General features: G+C 43.6%; 1 protein-coding gene across 1 annotated transcript in view; it reads left to right on the forward strand.

The window, feature by feature from the left end:
• The window catches only part of LOC128752410 (ephrin-A2-like), a 73151-nt gene extending 51699 nt beyond the window's left edge, over positions 1-21452 (forward strand). The window contains exons 2-4 of the mRNA XM_053853600.1: positions 13049-13338; positions 16887-16952; positions 17574-21452. Coding sequence (XP_053709575.1) covers positions 13049-13338; positions 16887-16952; positions 17574-17704 — 487 coding nt within the window. The 3' untranslated portion in view covers positions 17705-21452. The remainder of the gene's footprint in view (positions 1-13048; positions 13339-16886; positions 16953-17573) is intronic.
• Positions 21453-21737: the final 285 nt, after the last annotated feature.

Genomic DNA, 21737 nt, shown 5'->3' on the forward strand with positions numbered 1-21737 from the left:
ATCATTTGAGAGCTTTTTGAGATTTTAAGAAATTTTAATTGGCTGTTTAATGATTTTACACACGCAAAAAACTCTTAACTTGAATTTAGATAAACAGTTTATTCACCAAAAGTAGAGTCCTTATTTTATGTTTCACTCTTAGAAGAAATACAGCTTTTTTAATTTCAAAGGTGATCTTTAAATTCCACTGTTTTTATTTCTTGATTCAAAACTGTGTCAAAGAATTTAAAACATGTAAAATATATATCTTATAATATTTTGCAATCATAAATGATCATAATAATCATAATATTATATATATATATATATAAGTGGCCTACCGCTAACACAAAATTGACAAAATGAAATGTGAACCCCTTCTAGTTCAATGGCAGCCTACAATCAAATAATACTTTACAACGTAAAAGCTACTGAGGGATTTAGCGAGGGTGATCCGTTCACCCTCTCCTGGCTGTCTGCTCCGGCCGGCAGGTTTTGGGTTTCACGCTCCAGAGTACAACAAATCAAATGCAGTTCACCTCTGACCTTTAATCCCAGCTGACACGCCCTGCTCACCTCCGCGCTTCATTGTTGACTTTCACTTTTTATATTTGTGTGTACTCAATGACGAGTCAGCACATTTTCAATCTGTGTGAGTGTGTATATCTGTTACGAGTGTAATTTGTGTGATCGTGTGCGTGTGTGTGTGTGTGTCAATACCCATATGTTATGTTACATGTGTAACAAACATGTAACAAACATGACCTGTTTTGTGAGGTCCTGTCTACATGTAGTGTGAGTGTGTGTGTCTGCTGTCATTTACGCAACTCTGAGTTTATGTGCAAGTTTATTTCAAATGTGTTTGTGCTTCTCTCTTATGCTAATCTGTGTGTGACTTTGTTGTGAGTGTTGCTTGCCTTCTTGTTTTGTGAGTCTCTGTTAGTACACTTAAGTGCGCTTGTGAAAATACACACGTGTGTAGTTTAGTGTCAGTGAACCAACGTTTTGTTTGTTCAGTGGAAGAGATGTGACTGTTTGGCCTGTCACATTCATTAAAACCCTGCCTCTTCATTTTCCCTCCTTTTGTGTATTTGAAATGGCTCAAACACAAACAAACAACAAACATCAGAATAGCAAACACGTGTGTTCACGCGTCGTAGTGTAAACTGTTAAGGAGGTCACATGACGCGCTGATTGGCTGATTAACTTTAATGAGGGGAAAACGAGAGCGTAATTATCCCTGTGCCTGCGTGTGTGTGTGTGTGTGTCAGAGGTGTCAGAGTTTCTGTCTTTATGAGGCCCGGGGGAGTCATCACTTCGGTGTGGCGGCTCTTGAGGGGAAACAGGTGTCCCCTGACGCAGCAGGGCCACAAAACCGTGGGGTAAAGCTCTGCTTGTCAAACTGAGGTCTGGGGACCATCCATGGGTCCCGAGGGTCCGACAGTCGGTCCAGAGCTGACAAAAAGAGCTGATTCATATTTGGGATAATTGTGGTTGGCAAACAAGCAACAGTGTAAAATGAGGTCATTACTGACGGTGTGTGTATGTGTGTGTCTGTGTGTGAGACTGACCCACAGAGAGGAGGTGTGACAGGTAGAGAGGTGCATCATGGGAGGCAATGGCCATGCTCCAAAAATCAGTCTTGACACACACACTGACACACAATCAGTATGATTGACATCCCTGATAGCTCCCCTCCTTGTTGCCAGGGCGACTGGGTCCCGCTCTGTTAGCTCGTCTCAATTGGATGGATCTACCTGCCAATCAAACACAGCGGCCTTGTGCCCGCCCCCCTGGGACCCGGAGCTGGTGACTCCCAAAAATCAGTAGCTCTTGGACTTTCTCCTTTGCTCCATTCAACTTTAATGTCTTTACTTCCTGGTCCCCTTTCCATCCCTCACCTTTTCCCTTCCTTCTCTTCCCCACCTCCTTTCCTTCCCTCATCTCCTTGCCTTCCTTCAGGTCCTCACCTTCTCCCTTAATTCACTTCCTCACCTCCTTGCCTTCCCTCAATTCCTCACTTTCTTGCACTCCATTCCCTCCTCTCTTCCTTCACCTCCTCAGCTCCTTTCCTTCCCTCACCTCCTACCTTCCTTCACTTCCTCACCTCCTCCCCTTCATTCCCACCCTCCACACTCATCTCACGTTTACACCTCCTCAGTCTGACAAGCACACCTCTCTTTTCATCTCATACTCTTCACTCATCACCCTCGCTTTATCTCCCACGTCTCTCTGTCCATCTCTGACCTCCTGCTGTCATCTTCCTCCTTCCCCTCCTCCTCCTCACCTCACATCACCTCGGCCCGTCACTCTTTAGCGCCGAGAGAGTCGGTGCTGATGTGGACGACTGAACACAGAGGCAGCGAGGGGCGACAACAGTAGGGAGGGAAGAAACCAGTGGAAGGTCAGACGTGACTCTTCACCCACTCTCGCCCCTCCCTCCCTCCCTCCCTCCTCCTCACCCGTTCCTCCTGCTGTCACCTGATGAGCTTTGAAGTCCCAACAAGGTGGCCGAGTGTTTGATGCTGCAGCGGCTGCAGCTGCATTTGTTGCTGCAGCGTTCAAAGCTGTAGCTCGGGTGGGTAAGGGAGGGAGGGAGGAGTGAAAGGGAGTGAGGCCAGAGCAGAACTATTTATATTTATGGTGAAACAATCTCTCCTGCCAGTTTTATTGTCCTGAAGCCGCAGGGTCTCATTAGAGCTTGTTAAGCCAGTTGCTGCATCTTAAGTCCTCTGTCGCCACGGCGACCCACGAGGCAGTGACTGCCATCACAGCCTTTATGAACCTGGAAAACATCACCAGGCGCGGCCTTTTCACCCGCTGCACTTTAGTCGCAGAAGTCACCATGGCGACTCTGGAACACAACCGGTCGGAGGAGCAACTACTCAGCGAAGATTGAGATGAAATACTGTGAAGCTCCGCCCACATCTGGAGCTCTCTCCCGCCTCCTTCCTTTACTCGTGAACCAGATACGAACTTCCCCAGCTGGTGAAGGAGCTCATCGGTAACCTCCAACTAAGAACCAAGGTCTCGGTTCTAGAGGAGCTGTTCCTCCTCAACTTACCTCAGCATCTGCTGAGAATTTCGGGTCATTCATTCATTGCATGTCACTTTGGGACTCTGTCACAGCTACAGAGGGGAAGGGGTGGGGGTCCAAATATCCGGTCCGTCGAAGAGCATGATATACTCAGGGTTTAAATGATGATGTGACAATCGCATGACACTGCTTTTGATTATTATTAAAATGTATATTTTTGTCATTACATTTTCTTTTTTTCATATTTTCAGAGTAGTCAAAACATGCAATACACAAAGTATCAAAATGGAATAATTAAAAAATGAATACGTAATGAAAGAAATTGAACAAAAACAATTCATTTAAAAAAAATATGAAATATACATTTTAACTTTAAATTTTATTAACTAAAATTAGAATTAAAATTAAAGAAGACAGAAAATAAAATAAATAATCATAAACAGAAAAATGGAACTTAATATATGTTTAGAAACACTAAAGAATATTTTCATAAAGACATCAGAATTTTTTTTTTTTGATGATAACGTGGAATATATATATATATATGGTTTAAATTAATGTTTCATTAATTTATGTTTATATATATACATATGGTTTAAATTAATGTTTCATTTAAGTTAATTGCCACAAAAAGGACAAAGACATAACACGTAAAACAAAATATTTTATTATACAATTACATTTATTTAACATGCTTACAAATTAAGAGGGTAATGTGTTTTATTGAATTAAAAATCTGATTTGAAGAAGAAAAACTGTCTAAACAATCAACACGATATGTCATTTTGACGTTCAAAACTAAATTAATTGAGTGTAAATATAAGCAAATCCATCGTGTGCCTCAGTGGAGCTCAGTCTCTGCCTATTTCAAACCGACGAGCACATCAGGAAGTGTTTGTAATGTTCGAGTGTCAAGGTAAACATTTGCTGAGCGCGGCAACAAAGAGCGGCTTGTCAGGGTTCACTTGCACTGCAGCTGCTGAATCTGGGCAGAGTTTATTAAATCTGAGGTTTAACCCAAATTAAAGAGGTCAACTTGATGGTCTTTGAAATTAAAATCCCGCCCCGGCTGTAATCCAGACCTGCCTCAGTGGCCAGCACATGTTTTCTCCAGCAGGTCCGGCCGCTCTGATCCCACTAAACCTCCGTGAAATGACTGTAAACTCTCGTCCCTCTCAGATGATTCCCGGTCATAATTGTGGGATTTTCCGCCACAGACGTGTGAAGCGTCTGTCCATCGACACTCTGGCGGCTAATGGACTTGATAAAGAGGCGTCGGGCCGCCTGGGAGCTCTGAGACCCTCCAACCTTGTTCGGGAATTCCAATATCTCACGATTCCAGGTTCTCCGTTTTTTTCCTCTCTGACTTTAATAAACGTGTCAGAGGATAATGCCACTCCGCCGTGTTTTACAACCCCATTTTCCACCACTTAAATGTTTCATACAGAACTAGGAAGGCGCCGGTTCTTGAAGGCCTAATGGGTTGCAAAGTACACTGTTCAGTCAGAACATTATGACCACCTGTCTAGTAGTTTGTTGCACTCTCTCTTATTAAGCAGGAAGTGCTCTCTGCTTTGTGTAGCCCGATGCTTGGGACAAATATACGTTTCACAATGAAGTGACTCACATCTGCACCTCGCTTTGTTCACCACATGGGGCACTGACATCTGCTAAGGGGTTGATTGACAGCTGAGGATGATTGGGGTCTCAGGGTCTGCTTGAGAGGAGGGGTCCCAGCCTGTGTGTGACGACCTCACACCACACAACAAAGCAGGAGTCTTGTGTTGTCAGTGACAGTGAGGTGGGGTGGGGCTAGTGCTTGACTGACAGCTGGTGAGCCTGCTCCCTGAATTTGTCACTGCTGACCTGAAGAACATATGACACAGTGAACTTTGGCCTTGTTTCAGCGCCATGGTATTCTGGGTAATCGAGACATCCGTGTTGTCGGGCCAAAGGGGTCAGTGTGGCGTTGTGGCGCTGACAAGTCATTTGAGGGGCTAATCAACAAGAGACGGAGGACTCGAGTTAGTTCCGGCTCTTGTTTCGTGGAGTGGGACAACAAAGATTTTGGAGCTACATACAGAGCTGCCGTTCTCACAGAAGAGACCTACGAGGTAGCTAGCATGCTGCCAAGTCAGTGCTGTGAATTAAGATGAATTTTTGCTGATTCTCGGAGTCCAACAAGTCTACAAACCACCTGTGGTACCCAAGCTTTGTTCGTCTGGGTGTGTGCAACTCAACAATGTCATCAGTCCTACACACTCGCAAGTGTCAGTGCCATGGTCTCGCTTAGATGTATAGGACTCCACTGCTCTCTACTCTCTTGCTCATCCCAGGAGCCAAGCCTCCTGAGCTTGAGGAGTCCAACTCGCCATGATCCAGACCAACATCCTGTATTATCTACTCAAGTAATGAATCCAATGTGAGGTTGCACCTCACAGACTCCTGAGCCTCACCAACTCAAGAGTGTTTTCAAGATAGCTCCCGGCAGGTGTAGACTCAATATCAGCTCTGCTTCATAACAGTCATCACATGATACCCCATATGAAGTGACCTCATTTTCCACTGTTGCCCATTACGGTGTGACAACTCCATTCTTCTAAATGTCTTCCCAACAAGTCGGGTGATGCCAATAGTCCAACAACGTGAGTTTCTGGAGGTGATGAAATTTGTTTTCACAGACTCACTGCTTCTAACTAAGGTGAGCTACTGGTTGATGAGTCAAGACATATTTCCTCTGAAGCTTTGAAGAGTCAATTCCACCTTTGTGAGACTCTCAAGCTGCGAGTCAGTGAAGGCAGATCCCTGAGTCTTTGGTTTGGTGTTGAGTTGGACAGATGTGTCGTGATTTATTCCAAGACCACGTATGGGTCTTCGTGGTAAGCGGAGCCTCGGTACGCTGAGTCATGTTTCGTGTGTGAAGATGATACCCCTGCGTGTTCTGGACGTTACACGCTTTCGGAATGTGGTGAGCAGACGTTTACAGAGGCGTTTGTCAGGTGGCAGCATCAGGCTTGATGTCTCCTGTATTTATGAGTTCCAGTCATGAGGGTGGGAGGGAGGCACTGAGTCTCAGAAGGAAGTTAGCTTAACTGACATAGTATCAAAATCGCCCTCTCTGAAACTCTGTGATTGATTTTCTGTTCTCCTTTAACATAGTCTTCATTTACAACCGTCTTGCTCAAACACTACATCCTCTCTATATATTTTATGCGACTGCGTAATACATATATATATATATATATATATATATATATATATATATATATATATATAATTCATTATATGACTGAAAAGAATGAAAAGAAGCTGACTTCTAGAAAATGAAGTGGAAAGAAAGCCAATCGTGGAGCTAAAAAAGGGTTTTCAGTGCAAAATAGTTTTGAATCCCCCTTGAAAAGTATAACAAAAAACAAATCTTTTTTCTCTCTTCAAACCTTTTTTGGAGATTGAAGATTTTTGTTGATTTAAATCTTTTTTGGATTCAAAACTACTGAACCTGTATTAGCTCCACAGAAATTCAATAGGTGGTTTAAAGGTGTTCAAAACACAGCTTAACTTGATTTGTGTTAGGAAAAACATGGATGTTTAATCGGGTTATTCAGAGATACTTGAACCCCAACATCCATGCTGAGGTAGAGCTCAGGAGAGGAGAGTCACAGTGTTCCTCAGTGTTTTAGGACATTTAGAAAAGTGACATTTAATGAACAAAAGTCCTTTTTAGCTCCAATCAGGATGAGGGAGGGAAGTGAGAGGAAGGTTTGTGTTGGAGGGAAGCTGTTGATGTGTTGCACCAGCAACTGTCCTTTAGCCGTGTGTGTGTGTGTGTGTGTACGTGTGTGTGTGGTACCAGTAGTTGGATCCGGCTCCTGGACTGGATCAGATAGTCTTGTCTTCCATCTTGTAGCTGCTTGTTTGAGCCTGTAGGAAACACTGTAGGTATTATGTGTGAGTCTGTCAGGACGGACTCCAGTTACACTCACGAGACGACAATGGAGGGCGGCGTATCTCCAGCGGGCATCGGTCATGTGACACGGGTCCAAACAGCTAGGGACAGGAATAATGGCAGGTCTCTCTGCAGTTGGAAGCTGTGAGATGAGCTCAAGTTAATTAAATCAGCCAGTCAGTGGGAGACTATCGGGACCAGGGTCACTCACAACCACAGTCGTGTTTACCTGTCAGTGTGGTTGCATGTCCAGAATGTAATTGCTCCCAGATCTGTCACAGTTTTTGTGGTCATGAGACAACAGTTTTTGTTTTGCTTGATTAGGGTAAAGGAGCAAAAGGAGAGAAACATGGATGGAATAGATATGAATAAATAAATAAAAATACTTCCAATAATTGATAATATGTAAAAAAGACAAAACACTCCCGATATCAAGAAAAGCAAGTGAGGAAAATCTGCAGAAGGCTTGATCAAACGTTTTACACAAAACTAGACTGAGGAGAAAAATATTGATATTGAAAAAGAGGCCCCTGAATCTCTGGACTTGGCTTGCTCCGGCTGTGGGCCGGGTTTAACTCCCCAAGTTTTCTCATTTAGGGCTCTAATGACAGGAGGTATCACTCTGCACTGATGAAAAAGTCTTGTTGTTTGTCATGTTTGTGACTCCAACTCAAATGAAGGCCAGCTCAGCGCCACCTCCCCTCTGGAACCTGAACTGCGGGACGGGACAGACCTGAACCCACGTCAGCTCCGTCCTGTTTCATCAGGACGTTCATTCGTCAGCTGGTCCTCCTGATTACTTTCTGGGATTGTGGGTCTGTCAGGGCGGCTGAGGAATGACCCGGGCCCCGCCCTCGGACCTGGATCCAATCCCTGGCAGACCCAGATTACACAGTAAATCACCCTGAGGCATGCTGGGAGCTGTGACATCACGGCGAGGCTGCGCTGCAGCTGCTGGACGTTTCCAAAAGCAAATGTGGTGTGAAAATGGGTTTGAAGAAGAGAAGGCAGGGAGACCAGCTCAACGCCTGCTGTTTTGTCCGACTGAAGCAGACATATAAACGTCTGGACACACGCACAAAGAATACATTCATGCGTAGAACACCAAATCCTACAGCAGCACCTTTGACTGCAGGAAGAGCAAGTCAACCAGGACTAGTCCTGGGTGTAATCTGAGATGATACAACATTTATTTAAATTTTTATGAAAGTAAACAAAAAAACTAATTTGTTGACTTATTTATTCAATAATCCTTAAACAAAAGAAAAAAACAGCACATTAAAACTGATTGAGAAAAATGAAAGGAAAAAAAATGAATAGAACTGCAGAATTCATTTTTCCCATCGAGCTCTTGTCAGAGTGAGGTTTCTGCTCAGCGGCTGAATGATGATGATGATGATGAAGATGGTGGTGGGGAACCCGGGGCCCCGTTTGCCCTGCAGCGCTCCGTCCCATTAGAGCGATGAGTAATGACGTGAGAGCTTGAAGGGACAAGAGTTCGCGATCATGGCGCTCGCTCTCCGGGCTGTTAGCGTAACCCGATCCCCACGCTAACCCAGTTAGCCTGCACTTTGCTAATGGTGTTAAAGAAGACGAAGAGGGCGCGGCGAGGAGGAACGCTCTCACGCCGTCAGGATGGTTTCTATTTGGCAGGATGCTCCTCCGCGGCCGCCCTGATTGACCCCCGAAACTCAATCAGGATGCTGCGTTCAGGTCATCAGGAATAATCAGTGTCGTGATTCAGCAACTCTCCGTCAAACGTGGCGTTTTAAAGCATTAGGACGTGAAATGTGGAGGCGAGCAGGAGCCAAAAATAGTTCTGGTGTTGCAGAGCTTTTAAGGAGCTTTCGGGAAGACGGCGGGCCGACGACACCACCAGATTCCTAAAAAGTGACATGATCGCAGATGAACATTTCCAGTGATTTGAAAGTCACGTCGACTTACACAACGTTACACAACATTTCATCGCCATTGACAAACTTTGTCTGGCAAAGAGAGTTTTGGAAAATATGGAGTTAAATTCTGTAAATAGTCGACTCAAAGGATCTTATTATTAATTTATCTGGCTTGTATCAAATTTCAACCTTTGAATACCAAGTTATGACTTAAAACATTGTGAATTCATTTGAACATGCACGGACAGTTGAGTGTTGAAAATGTCAGGATCGAAAAACTAAAGGAATATTGCACTGATACGTGTTTGTGTTGCCATTATTATTCACTGAACATTTCACTATCGCGTAATCATTTAAATCATCAAAAATAAATGATAGGAATGAAAAAAAAATGACTGAAGTGTTATGTTTTTTTGGACTCAGTCAGAAATATTCTAAAAATTGGTTGAAACTGTGGAGTCCCACAAATCCAAGTTTGGACCCCATGTGAGACAGGAAATGGTCCCTGCAATACAGATGTCGCAAGACAGGAAATAGGTGGAACTCGCTGACCCCTTAACCTCTGAGTGACTCAAGGGAACTGTTGAGTCCCACACACCCTCGTCAGTCCCAAGGTCTTTGTAACTTTATAGTTATAGTTACACTACCCAAAACAGTGAAATTCAGGGAACTGCTGAATCCTACAGAGTCGAGCAAGAAACACTAAGTCATGTGGCTTGGACTTCCTGAAGAAAGTTAAGTCAGACCCTTGCTGTTGATGAGTGTTCACAAACTGAGTTGATGAGTCCCACATATCTGAGTGTCAGTGTGTCAGTGTCGGAGTTGGTCAAACTCACCAAATCACCGTCCCACAAATCTGTGTGGGATCCTGACTCCCTAGCAAATCCTCCTACGCTGTTTTGTGTAGCGCCAGCTCTCTCCAACTTTCCAACTGGTTTAACTCCCGTGAATGCTAACAAAACTTAGTGTGGCGGCCCGACTCAGAGCGCCCCCTGGTGCCTCCCCGCCTCCACCACCAGCAACTAAATCTTAGTCAATCAGTTGACAAGTTTTGAATTAGCTTTAGCTAAGCAGTTAAAAACACTTGAGCCATCACAAGTCCTCGAGTCCAACGGCCTCGTCACTCTTTTCCTTGTTAAGCCGACAGACGCCGTGATGAACGAACCGGCCAATCAGCGGGGACTTGAAGAAACCTAATCAAACTCATTAAACCGCATCTTAATTGTGTGTCTGTTGATTTAACTTTGTTCCGAGCAACAAAGCGACGTGAATATTCATGTGATCAGGCGTGAGGTGAGCATGTGTGTTTGTGGATCTGACATTATGCAGATGACTCAGGGAGGAGCAGCTGCGACCACAGTCGCCGCCAAACAAGATGATTTGGGAGAAAACTTTGTTTTTTTTGCCACTCTATTCAAGACATTACGGCGCAATTACGAGTCTAATGAGCGGGACGCTGCTCTCATTCTGAATTTCCTCATTTCAATCGTGTAATAATTTGTTTTTCTCGTGAGTTAATGTAGCTATTAGGCAAATGAAGCCGCGTGCAAGCGCCATATTGATTTGAGGAGACGGGCAAGGCATCCCTCTGCTTGATCCTCCATTTCACTTTGTCTCACTCGTGATGCTTCCACTGGTACTTCTCGCTCTTCTACTGCTCCTCACAACTTTTTTTTTTTAAGTTATCCCACAACTGCTAGTGAATGGATCAGCAGGAGGAACTGGTTTATGTATTTAGTTGACACATGTCGCCCCGCCGCCACGTCAGGATCTGAGCTCTGGATTGTCAGAGGAGCCATAAAGCAGTTCAGTATTATCTCTGCAAACATCACAAACCCACTCGTCAAAGTCCTAATGCTCCCCGATACGCGCCGCTGACAACATTCCCGTCTCCACCCGTCCGCAGGGAGCAACCTGCTGCTAAAGTGAGCGCTCCGTTTCTTCTCCGATTGCTCCCGCGAGACGACGCGCGCGCGCGTACGTGTCCTCATTACCGAATTCGTCTCCACGGACATCATCAGTCGATTCCCTGTCGATGCTGCGGACCTGTTGTTGTTACTGTTAAACTTTGCACCAGCCATTAACCTGCGAGGAACTGTGTTCGCTAACGCTGGAGAGAAACTTCAGCAACTCAATGTGCTCCTTCTACCTTCACAACTACTATTCTGTTATGTCTACTGCTGGTTTAGTTCCGTATGGAATTTAGTCCATTATAACAGCCACTACTGTCTAAATAGTAGTGCTGCTACTATTACCAGTCTATCAATATACATGTCACTACCTTCACGATTACTTCTTTTATTACTACAGCATGTGTACTTTTACTACAGGTAATTCTACATGTTGCCTTGTTGCTTCTTCTACTATTACCATAGCGTTTGTTTTTACATGTCAATACTACAAAAGTAACTCTCTTTTCTCCCGAACAACTCTTTATTGTTCCACAAACTCTGAGTTTAGTGTTACTGTTTATACTGCTTCAACTGTCATGACTACCTCCTCTACGTCTTGGACCTAAATTTGGTTTGATGTGCTTTCCAGAGTAGTTCTTTAGATGTACTTTAATTGTACTTTTAAGTTGTCGTACAACGATTAGAATGAATAGATTTACTGCTTCTACCTTGTCTGCTACCTCTCAAATCACTTTACTTCTACTGCTACAAATGCTTCTACTATAACTAAGTGCACTGCCTTTACTGCTACTGTAACTCGAGTCACACACTTATTTGTCTCAACTCGGATGAAGCTCACGAATGTGTGGCGCATAAGTGTGTCTTCATTGAAGTATTATTGCGGGTATTCACGTAGCCATGTGAGCTCGGACCACACTTGACTCATTTCAGTGGCGTCCTTTCTGGAAAAACAAAAACAATCCGGTTTGTTTTGGGCTTGACTTGTCTGTCACGTTGTGTATTTACACTCAGTAAATTATTAAAGTCAAAAAAAGCATGGCAGGGTTGGTTTTTGGGAGTGCAGACAGGAAGCCGAGGCGGCTGTCGGATCCAGAAGACAGTTATGATGAATGAACCCTCGGGGGGGTTTTAGGAAAACACATGCGGAGCAGTCATCGATGGTTTCCATGTGTGGCACTCTGACCGCCGACTCCAGCCGGAGCATTTAACCGCATGTGAAGTATGTTCCTTTAAGACGCGATAAATAACTGCAATATGTCGCCACATGAAATACGCCTCACATTTATGTGTTTTCGAGCAGTTCAGAAGTTTTCTGAAGAGCATTGTTGATGGTAAAAATATACAAAATTTTCCTTATTTATGAGTGAAAATAGTAATGCTTTTTTTTAAGCTCATAAATATAATTTAATGTGGAAATTTTATTTCATGTGATGTTGAACTGCTCGCCAGCATTTAACAACGTTCATGTTGAAAGGTTTACAAACCTGTTCAGAGTGAGTGGGAACGCTTATAACTTCTGTTATAATAATAATATAAATAATAATACATCTGTGGATCCACAGTCATCCCTAAGGCCTCAATTGCCCCCTTTATGAAGTTGTGGTACTTCAAATTGTATTTCTTTTTTGCTGTGTTTTTGAATATAAAAAAATTAGGAAGAGGAAAAGGACTTCACTCTCATTGTAAATCAATGCAAAATATATAACTAATGCTACTGACCACTACTATAAATCATAAAATAATAATATATGATAATTATATATTATCAAATTATAAAGATTAAATAAAACAAGATCCCACAGTTGGGCTAAAAATATGGATGGAAGCATTGCCAGAACGGTAGCAAAACGGTATCAAAATAAAACATTGGAGAAGAAAAAAAAGATTAACGACAGAAACAGCAGATTTGAAAACGTAAAGTGTGGAATGAACTCAAGAAAAACGTAGAAGTGGAAAGACAGGAACAGTTTGGTTTTATGATAAATTGAAATTGTCATCCGTGGTGTTTTGTTGTGTGATGATGGTTCGAGGAGACATTCAGGACGTGTCTGCAAAGGCTGTTGGGAAGTCTGATTTGCTTTTGCTTTGAGGGGAAAAGTTCATGTTGGAAGCAGACGGAGAATTTTAATCGACACACAAGTGTGATTACCAAACACAAATTCTGCTTTAAGTGCATTACAAGTTCAGCAACTGTGTTGCTAATGAAACTACTCTTGGAATTCCACTACTTACGATCTCAAAACAACTAGGGGAATCTAACTGTATGTTCCATGCGCAGGTTCTTTCGGGGTGAGTACACAGTGGAGGTGGCCATCAACGACTACCTGGACATCTACTGTCCGCACTACGAGGGCTCGGAGTCGGCTGAGCGCATGGAGAACTACGTGCTGTTCATGGTCAATTACGACGGCTACACCAGCTGCGACCGCAGGAAAGGCTTCAAGCGCTGGGAGTGCAACCGTCCGCTGAGCCCAAACGGACCGCTCAAGTTCTCTGAAAAGTTCCAGCTCTTTACCCCCTTCAGCCTGGGCTTCGAATTCAGGCCAGGACACGAATACTACTACATCTGTGAGTACCTGACGCCAGTATCTTCCCCTCAAAATCAAAGTAGATGATCGGATGATTCACACAACTGTTGTGCGGGTTCCGTTCTGAGGTTGAACACGCTGTCCATCCAAACAACAAAGATGGAAGTAATGAACGTGGAAGCCGATCCTTTATGTCGTTCAAATGTACTTATTATAAAACCTCAGTTCATGGGCAATGCTCGTCGCATCAAGTGTGCAGTGTAGCATAAAAACGAAAGCTGAGGCTATGAGAGCTGAGAACATATAGTCTCACCTGTGGTCCTCCTAAACAACTTCTTAGAGTGGCATGGTGATTGTTGTGGTGAACATGGATTGTTAAACAATACAGTCACCCAGTGTATTTGTAGGTCGCCATGGCAACGGTAAAATTAATGTGAGGCTTTGAAAAGCACTGAACTGTAGTAGAAGCTGCGGCCATGGTGTGTATGTGTGTGCGGGTCAGTGCGTGCGTGTTTGTGTAAATTACAGCCGTTTTAACAGTAAACACTGTAATTTGCCTCAGATAGTTGCCCCGCCTCCTCACTTCAGGAGAAACAGTCCCGGGTTTTAAAGAGACAGCGTCACCCCGCGACCTCCTGCACCTGCTGCACACATACACACACACACTTACACACACCATGGAACATGTGCACCACAGCGCGTTTCATTGATGGATGAGGTCTGCTGTTTGAACTCGTCCACATGAAGACCATTACTGCATCCAACCGTTCCTGTTCCATTCACGTCAGAAATTTTCCAAATTTGATAGATAAAAGTCTGCACTGTGGAAGAGGGGGCCAGCAGTGAGACTGGAGGTCAGCACTAGCAAACTACTTTTTGACAAAAAATGTGATGTAAACAAAGAGGATAAACAACAAAGGTGGAAGAAAAAATGAAACCATGAAAGGTTGACCATTTAAAAATAAATAGAACAAATTAATAAAAGTGATTACAGTAAAGAATGAATTTTTTTTTCAATAAATAAAATAAAAAAAGAGGGCTTTAAACTCACGCAAAGGTTAAACATGATCAACAGAGAAGGAAGGAAGTGGGTTGACATTGAAGCCAGGACAGAATTAATTCTTTTCTTCAAATTAGATCAGGGTCACTAATGCAGGATGTTTTGTTAGATTTCTCAAAGCAGTTTCTTTATACTTTTGGCAGTAAACACTGAATGAAAAAAAAAAAAGGAGAAAAGTTGAATCAAGTGTTTCAACTTTTCTCCTTTATTTTAAGATGACAATGTCGCTGCAGCACCTGAAGAAGAGCAGCTCGGAGTGTGTGCTAATGCTGCAATCCATTTACCTCAGAAGTTGGAAGTCTGAAGGGGGAATTACATTACAGCTAAGTTCAGAACGTTCCAGTTGGCAAACAGTGTTGCAGGTGTAAACCAGGCTAGCGATAAACACTGTTACAGCACTGTCATTTTCATATATAGTAAACATACATACATCACCAGTTAACCAGTGCTAAGTCCTGTTTTGGGAGTTGGAGCGGGAATACACCCTAGACAGGTCGCCAGTCCATCGCAAGGCACACACACCATTCACACATACGCACACACCGAGGGGCAATTTTAGCCTGTCCAATTAATGTTTTTGGACTATGGGAGGAAACCAGAGAATCCAAAGAAAACCCATGAGCACACGGGAAGAACATCCAAACTCCATGCCGAAAGGCCGCCGGTCCAACACTATGTATTTGACCAATATAGAGAAATAGAAAAAAAAATGAAATCGAATAGATGCAATATTACTGGAGCACTGCTCATTGTTTACATTCCCAGCAGCCATTTTGGATTCCGTGCTCAGGGTAGTGAGAATTATTCCGCCTCCCGACTAGGAAATCTGACGGCGAGTGATGTCATCTGAGGGCGGCGAGGACATCTGGAATGCAGCATTAGACTAGCATATGTACATGAAAGTACATTTGAAACACGATCGAACATAAATTCTATGTAGATCAAGTGCGACTGAAAAACAATCATTGCTATCATGTCGCTGCTGGTAAAATAAATGCTAATGTAGCCATTGCTAAGATGCATTTTCTTGGTAGCAACGGTAGCAAGCGCAGCAGGAAGAGAGGTGAACACCTGGTGGGTGGGGCTTCTCAATTATCCAGGTAACCGCAGGAGTGACCTGACATCTTTTTGATCAGTGAAGTAGCAGGAGCAGCTGCTGGTCCACATACACACAAGCACAAACCTTATCAGCCGAGGTCAGCGAACACCGATAGTGTGTGTGTGTGTGTCTGCCCAAAAGTGTGTGTGTAGCCAGGCGTAATTTGTCCTCCAACCTGGAAAACATTTCCTAAATTGTTGCTTATTTGCAGTGAAAGGCTTCTAGCAGAGACGAGCAGTTTATTTTAAATGACACTTAATGACTGTGTGCGCGCACGTGTGTGTAATCACGAGAGGAACCTGCCGCAGCCTCGGCGTGACGCACATGTGAACGTGTTCACATGAGTCTGGGACCAGTTTTTGTTGACAGAGTGAACATAAAAGACACTAAAACGACAACTGATCTCTGCGTGACGGTGCGTCCAAGTGGCGTATCGTGAATCTGTAGAACCACTTTGACAGTTCTTCTTTCTCTCCTCCTGTCCTTTCTTTTTTCATGGTTAGACTTCCTTTCATCCTCAATTCCTTTTGTCCTGTTTGCCTTTAGTTCATCCTTCTCTTCTATGCACCTTCCTCCCTTCCCTCCACTTCAGCACTCCAGTTTTCCTTCACGTTTTCTTTCCCCTCATTTCTTCCCTCTGTCCTGCCTCGACATCTTCTTCTCTGTCTTTAATTTTTCTTCACTGTCGTTTCATCTCCCTCACCTTCCTAAACCCCTTCCTTCACTTCTCTTTATTGCTTACCTCCATCCTTTTTCTTTCATCCTTACATCCTTCTTTCATGACTTTTTTGACTGACTCATGCTTTCTTGCTCTCTTCCATTTTCTCTGTTCTATTTTGCTTCCTTGTCCCTTCTAATTTCCATTCTTTACAGTCAGTCCCTTTTTTCTTTCTTTTCACTCCCCCGTCTCTTTCTTCCTCACTACTTTCTTCCCCCTTTCAGTCATCCCTCTTCACTTTAGACCCTTTTGTTGTTCCCATGACTGATACTTCTTATATCCATTCTCACTATGGTCTTTCATCTACTTTCCACTTCTCTTGACCACTTCCTTTTTCTCACTTGTTTTGCTTCCTCCATCCTTCCTTTCCATCTCACTCATGTTTTTCCTCTTCTGTCTCATCACTGTTCTCTTCCAACTAATGCTATTTCTCTTCACCTCCTTCATAGTTTCCTATAGACCTATTGACCTTTTTCCTCATATTCTGTCTTATCTCTACTTCTTTCCTCTTTTTATTTTGAGCTATTTCTATCCTTCATTTCTTTTACGAAGTATCATTTTATACTACATCTTTTTTATAGTGATGAATCTGCTCTAGTGTTTCCCTCATCTCCAAGGCTTTGACCCGATGGAAACACATTCGATGGTTTCCTGATTGATGAAGTCATTGACCTTTAACCCCCAGCTCACTCCTGCTCTTGTCCTCCGCAGCATCTCCACATCCCAACCTGGCGGGGAAACCTTGTCTGAAGCTGAAGGTCTATGTCAAGCCCACCAGTGAGTGTTGCTTCCCTGAAACGTATTTATTTTAACAGCGCCTCCTACAGTCTATTCTGAAAGATACAGTTATTTTAAGTATTTTGGGAACGACTGAGGCCATTTTGCTATTACTCACCATTAGCATCATCAAATCCTCTTATACTCAGCATGAACAACAAAATGGTGGTTAACTTATTGCCAGTCCGCCGCTAAGAAGTGTCAGTGCCCCCAGCTGTCACTGTGTCAGCAAGACGGGCGACCAGTATCCGCAGAGAAGCATCTCTCCGAGACGGGGAAGTAAAACCTCGAGGTTAATCCCGACATTTGAAGGTTTGACTCTCCTTTAGAGAGTCACGCTTTCCTCGCGTGTTTTGATGTGTAGGAAACGTACAACTTTTGTCGTAGTGAGGACAAGAAGTGGGATTGAACCTTCCAAGTTGTGCCCTCATGCTTGGATGCGACGGTGAAACAGTTATTGCGTCATGTTAGATAACATTTAAAAATGCGAATAGAGTTGCTAAATCATTGAAATTCACGGACAGGAATCCAGTCTTAGAACAGAGATCAATGATGCTATCAAAAGTGGGCGGAAGTATCGCTGCATTTAATTGATCACATCTGCTTGTCTCTGACCTTCAGACGACTCGGTGTACGAGTCCCCGGAGCCGTTCCTGACCGAAGACTCCACAGGCGGGTGTGACGCCACGCTGCCGCACCTCTCCCTGCTGTCCGCCATGATCCTCGCCTTCCTCTTCCTCGCCTATTCATAGCATCTCTTTTTGCACCTCCCTCTGATGACCAACTAGAGGCAGGAAGGCAACACTGTCACATTTCCCCCGGCTGACCTTTGACCTCTCACCTGCTGCTCAGCCAATCAGAGCAGGGTTTGGGGTCACAGGAGGGCGGAGCCTGGAACTGAAGACTCAACACCGACTGTCGTGACTCACGATGGAAATCTAGATTGTACCGAGACTGAACCTTTGCTGTTAATCCTGCGCCAAAAGCTCTTTTCAGAACCATGGAGCGCTTTCACTTCAATCAAATTGACTCCCACATTTCTCACAGGATCATGATGTTAGCAATGTGGAAAGAGCGCTAGCCGCCGGTCAGTCTCTAATTTACTAGACAGCGTCTCAAGTTTCGTCTCATATTTATAAATTATTGGATTGTTTGTGCTTGAATTTATGTTTTTGGACCTTAAATACCCAGAATTTACGCTTCATCTGAATCAATGTACCTCACAGTTCATCATATCCACACACAGATATCAGCTGTGAGTCACACACCAGCTGCGTTTATTTTGTAAGTCCTCTGATCTGTGTGCAGAAGAGTCACGATTCTTTCTACAGTACCTTTCGTCACTCTTTCTATCTCACTCACCTGTTTTCAAACACACAACTTGTCACACTTCAGTTTGCTCAAAGGCTCCTAGGTGCAGCCCAAAAGTGGATGAAATGATTCTAAATATATGTGATATTGATAAGCGAGGCGGGATTAAGTCTTTGCTTCAAGCGCAAACTGGAGTCATGACTCAAATCCAGACAGTCAAGTTCAACGACCAGTCCAGTTCTAGTTTGAAGTGAGTTAGATGGCCATATATTGATCCACGTTGTAATTTGCAGATCATTTCTTTCCATTTAAATATCAAAACTCCATTTTTTTGGCTGGTTCACACTTGATGCTCACGCTAGTTTAAGAATATTTCTCAATTTAAAAAAAGAGAAGAAATCCATTTTTATTTAGCTAAATTGTTAATTTTAAATCACCTTTTCTGTCCAAGTCACAACATACTCAACATGTCTGAACACCTCTTCACACTGAATATGAATCCTTGAGTCATCTGAAAGGAGCTTTTAGACGCTGAAAACATTCAGCAGTACAATAGTAAATGAATGTTTTGGCAGCTTGTTTGACATGGAACACGACAGTGGCTGGATCTCCATGCTTCTCTTTCTGCATCTCGTGGTCTGATTCAAACATCTTCCGTCTGGTGAAGCACCAGCAGCTTTAACATCCAAACTGTCCTGACTTTTGCCTGACGGTCACAGATGCGAGACGGCGTCTTCTCTCCAACAGACATCTACGTTCGTGTGCCGACTCAGTTCTCACAAAACCAACTCAAATGGACACAAACAAAAGCAATGCTACCAGCATTAGCATTTTGACCACGCATGTCAAACTTATGGCCCGGGGGCCAGCCCAGGCCCGCCATGTCGTTTTTGGCAGCTCATGAGAGAGAAATAAGATGGCGGCGTTCAAGCCATGAAAGATGGCTGTATGTCTGTACTTCAACAACCTAAGTGTTTAATGTGTTATTAGTCGGTGATTGTCTTTTATGAATTTTGACACCAAGCATAGACTCGTCTGACTAGAGCATCCTGTTCAGACCCGGGCCGTTCAGTGAGTGTCAGTTTTACATGGTTCAGAACTGAGACTCATTTTGAGACTCTCCAGCTCAGTGAGTTTTGCTGAAAGTTTTTATACAATAGTTATTTGTTTCCTTTCTCTCAGAATTGGCTTTAAAACAATTCCTTCATCTTTTTCCATCTATCCATTTTCACCCGCTTATCCGTCGCTGGTTCAGTTTCAACTGTTGAAGCTGCACCCAAACCTCCTCATCTGGCTCCTTGCAACAAGGGGAAACACCGGCTGTACTCTGAGTGTCGCCAGTATGACAGAACTCCACAACCTCTCTCCAAGGGAAGGTGAAGGTCAGGATGAAGATTGACCGGTAAACTGAGAACTTTGCCTTTTGGCTCAGCTCTCTTTTAAACACAGCAGTGTGGTAGAGCGACTGCAATACCGCCCCTACTGAACGGTTTTGCCCGCCATTCTCCAACTCCTCAACCCCGAGATACATTAGCTTCTCTATTTCACGAACCAAGGTCTCCATAAAAACATTATTTTTATTTAGTTTATATAGTTACCATGTTCATCTGCAACTCGCCATATTTTTTTCTGATGTTACAGTCATGCCAACCAATTTTTCTGATGCATTTCTATGATTATTGACTAAAACTTTATTTTTTTTATCACCAAGTCACATGAAGTTCCTCTTCTCATGAATCATTTAATAACTCTCTCAAAACTCCTCAGTGTAGGTCTCAAAGTCATTGCTGAAGGTGTCAAATATTCCGTACGGGTGCCCTCGGGGTGGTCACCCCTTATGTGTGGCACAATTCTCTGGCCGAGCTGATGTGACTGATTTGCAGTAGTTCTCTTGAGTCTTGAAGTTCGTGGTAATTATGTGATAATAAAAGTCCTGGACGGTATAGAAAGGTTGCACCAAAAAAAACCAAATCGCATAACCTTGATGTCAAGTAGAAGGGGCTCACAGGCGCCAGTTCGGACTACCAGTTCTAACCCTAAACCTGGACCAAGAAAATGGGTGGCAGTAAGAAGTGAACAACTCAACCAGGAGAATAACAAACTTGACCAACCCATGAAGTACAGCTAAAAAAGTCTCGACAAGAACCCCGTGACGACCTCTTACTCCAGCATTTAAAGGTTTCACCGATTCAGCCGCGTGACGTCTCGTCTCTGCGACCGTCCTTCTGCTGCAGCTAACTTTCAGCCTTTTATTTCTGTAATTCTGCCAAAGACTTTTGTACTCTGAGGGGTGGGCCAATCACACAGCAGCCAGGGGGCGTCGTCTCCCTCTCGCTCTTTTTTCTGCTACGCAGGGGCGGGGTCATCCGCCGGAGGAGAACGTTGGTGTCGTTTTTGTCATACAACTAAAAAAACGAATGTTTAGTGCAAAATAATCAACAATTGCCTTTTTCTCACTGGTGCTGAACTTTTAGTGTTTTTCTTTTCGACGAGAACAGCGACGTCATGTGGCGGGAGTGAGTCCTACAACATTTTTTTAAAACGTCATCTCTCTCATCATCATCATCATCATCTGTGCTTATTGAGAAGAGATTATGGACATGCTGAGGCATGCTGGGAAATGCAGTATATAATCACGGACGCACTGTGACGGAGAATCGACCAACTCACACGTGTGTGTCAACGTGTGTGTGTGTGTGGGGCCATCGTGATGTGGGGAACTCTTCATATGTGATATGAATCAAGCGCTAAGAAAGTCGACTTGTTGGTGAACTTTTTCGTTTACTGCTTGCACACAATGCATTCTGGTCCGTGTAGTCTCGTGTGGTCTGTTGCTGAGTAACAGTCAGGTGGGCTCGTCATACTTCCTCTCGTCGACCGTGTGTGTGGATGTTTGTGTCGCGTCAGGAATGGGTTTGTAAACCCCGACATCCTTGATCCTGTCGAAGATTAGAAGAACAATGTTTTGTATATTTTCTTATTGGATGCTTAGAAAGTTAAAGGATGCTTTCTTTCGGATTGGCTAAAGAGCTAAAAAATATGGGGTCAAGGGTCGCCAGACCTGTTCAGGACTTCCTGCGCTGCATGAACTGGAGAGCTTACATTTACTGACATACTTTCAAGTTTGATGAGAAAATGTTACAAAGTGTACGGATCTGTGTTTGATAAACTTCACCACCAATAAAAGGAATAAAGTAACACTCAAGTTCCGTCTCGTCCTTCCACGTTTTGCTGAAGGTCTATCCCGCTTATTATGCATTCTGTCACATACAAAGTGGTCCCTGAGCGAGGCGGAGGAATGTATTCATCAGCTGTGTGGTTACGGCAGTGCTTATGTGTTTTTCTCAATCTCAGTTTTTCTCCCTTTAAGCGAGCTATATATTCATGATCAATGAACACGCGTTTATTCAGACTTTATAACTGCATAAGTGAAGTCGAGTGGCGTAATTTTGGAGGTAAATCTCTGCCATCGAT

Source organism: Synchiropus splendidus, chromosome 1 (assembly GCF_027744825.2).
Source record: "Synchiropus splendidus isolate RoL2022-P1 chromosome 1, RoL_Sspl_1.0, whole genome shotgun sequence".
In the NCBI taxonomy this organism is placed as follows: domain Eukaryota; kingdom Metazoa; phylum Chordata; class Actinopteri; order Syngnathiformes; family Callionymidae; genus Synchiropus; species Synchiropus splendidus.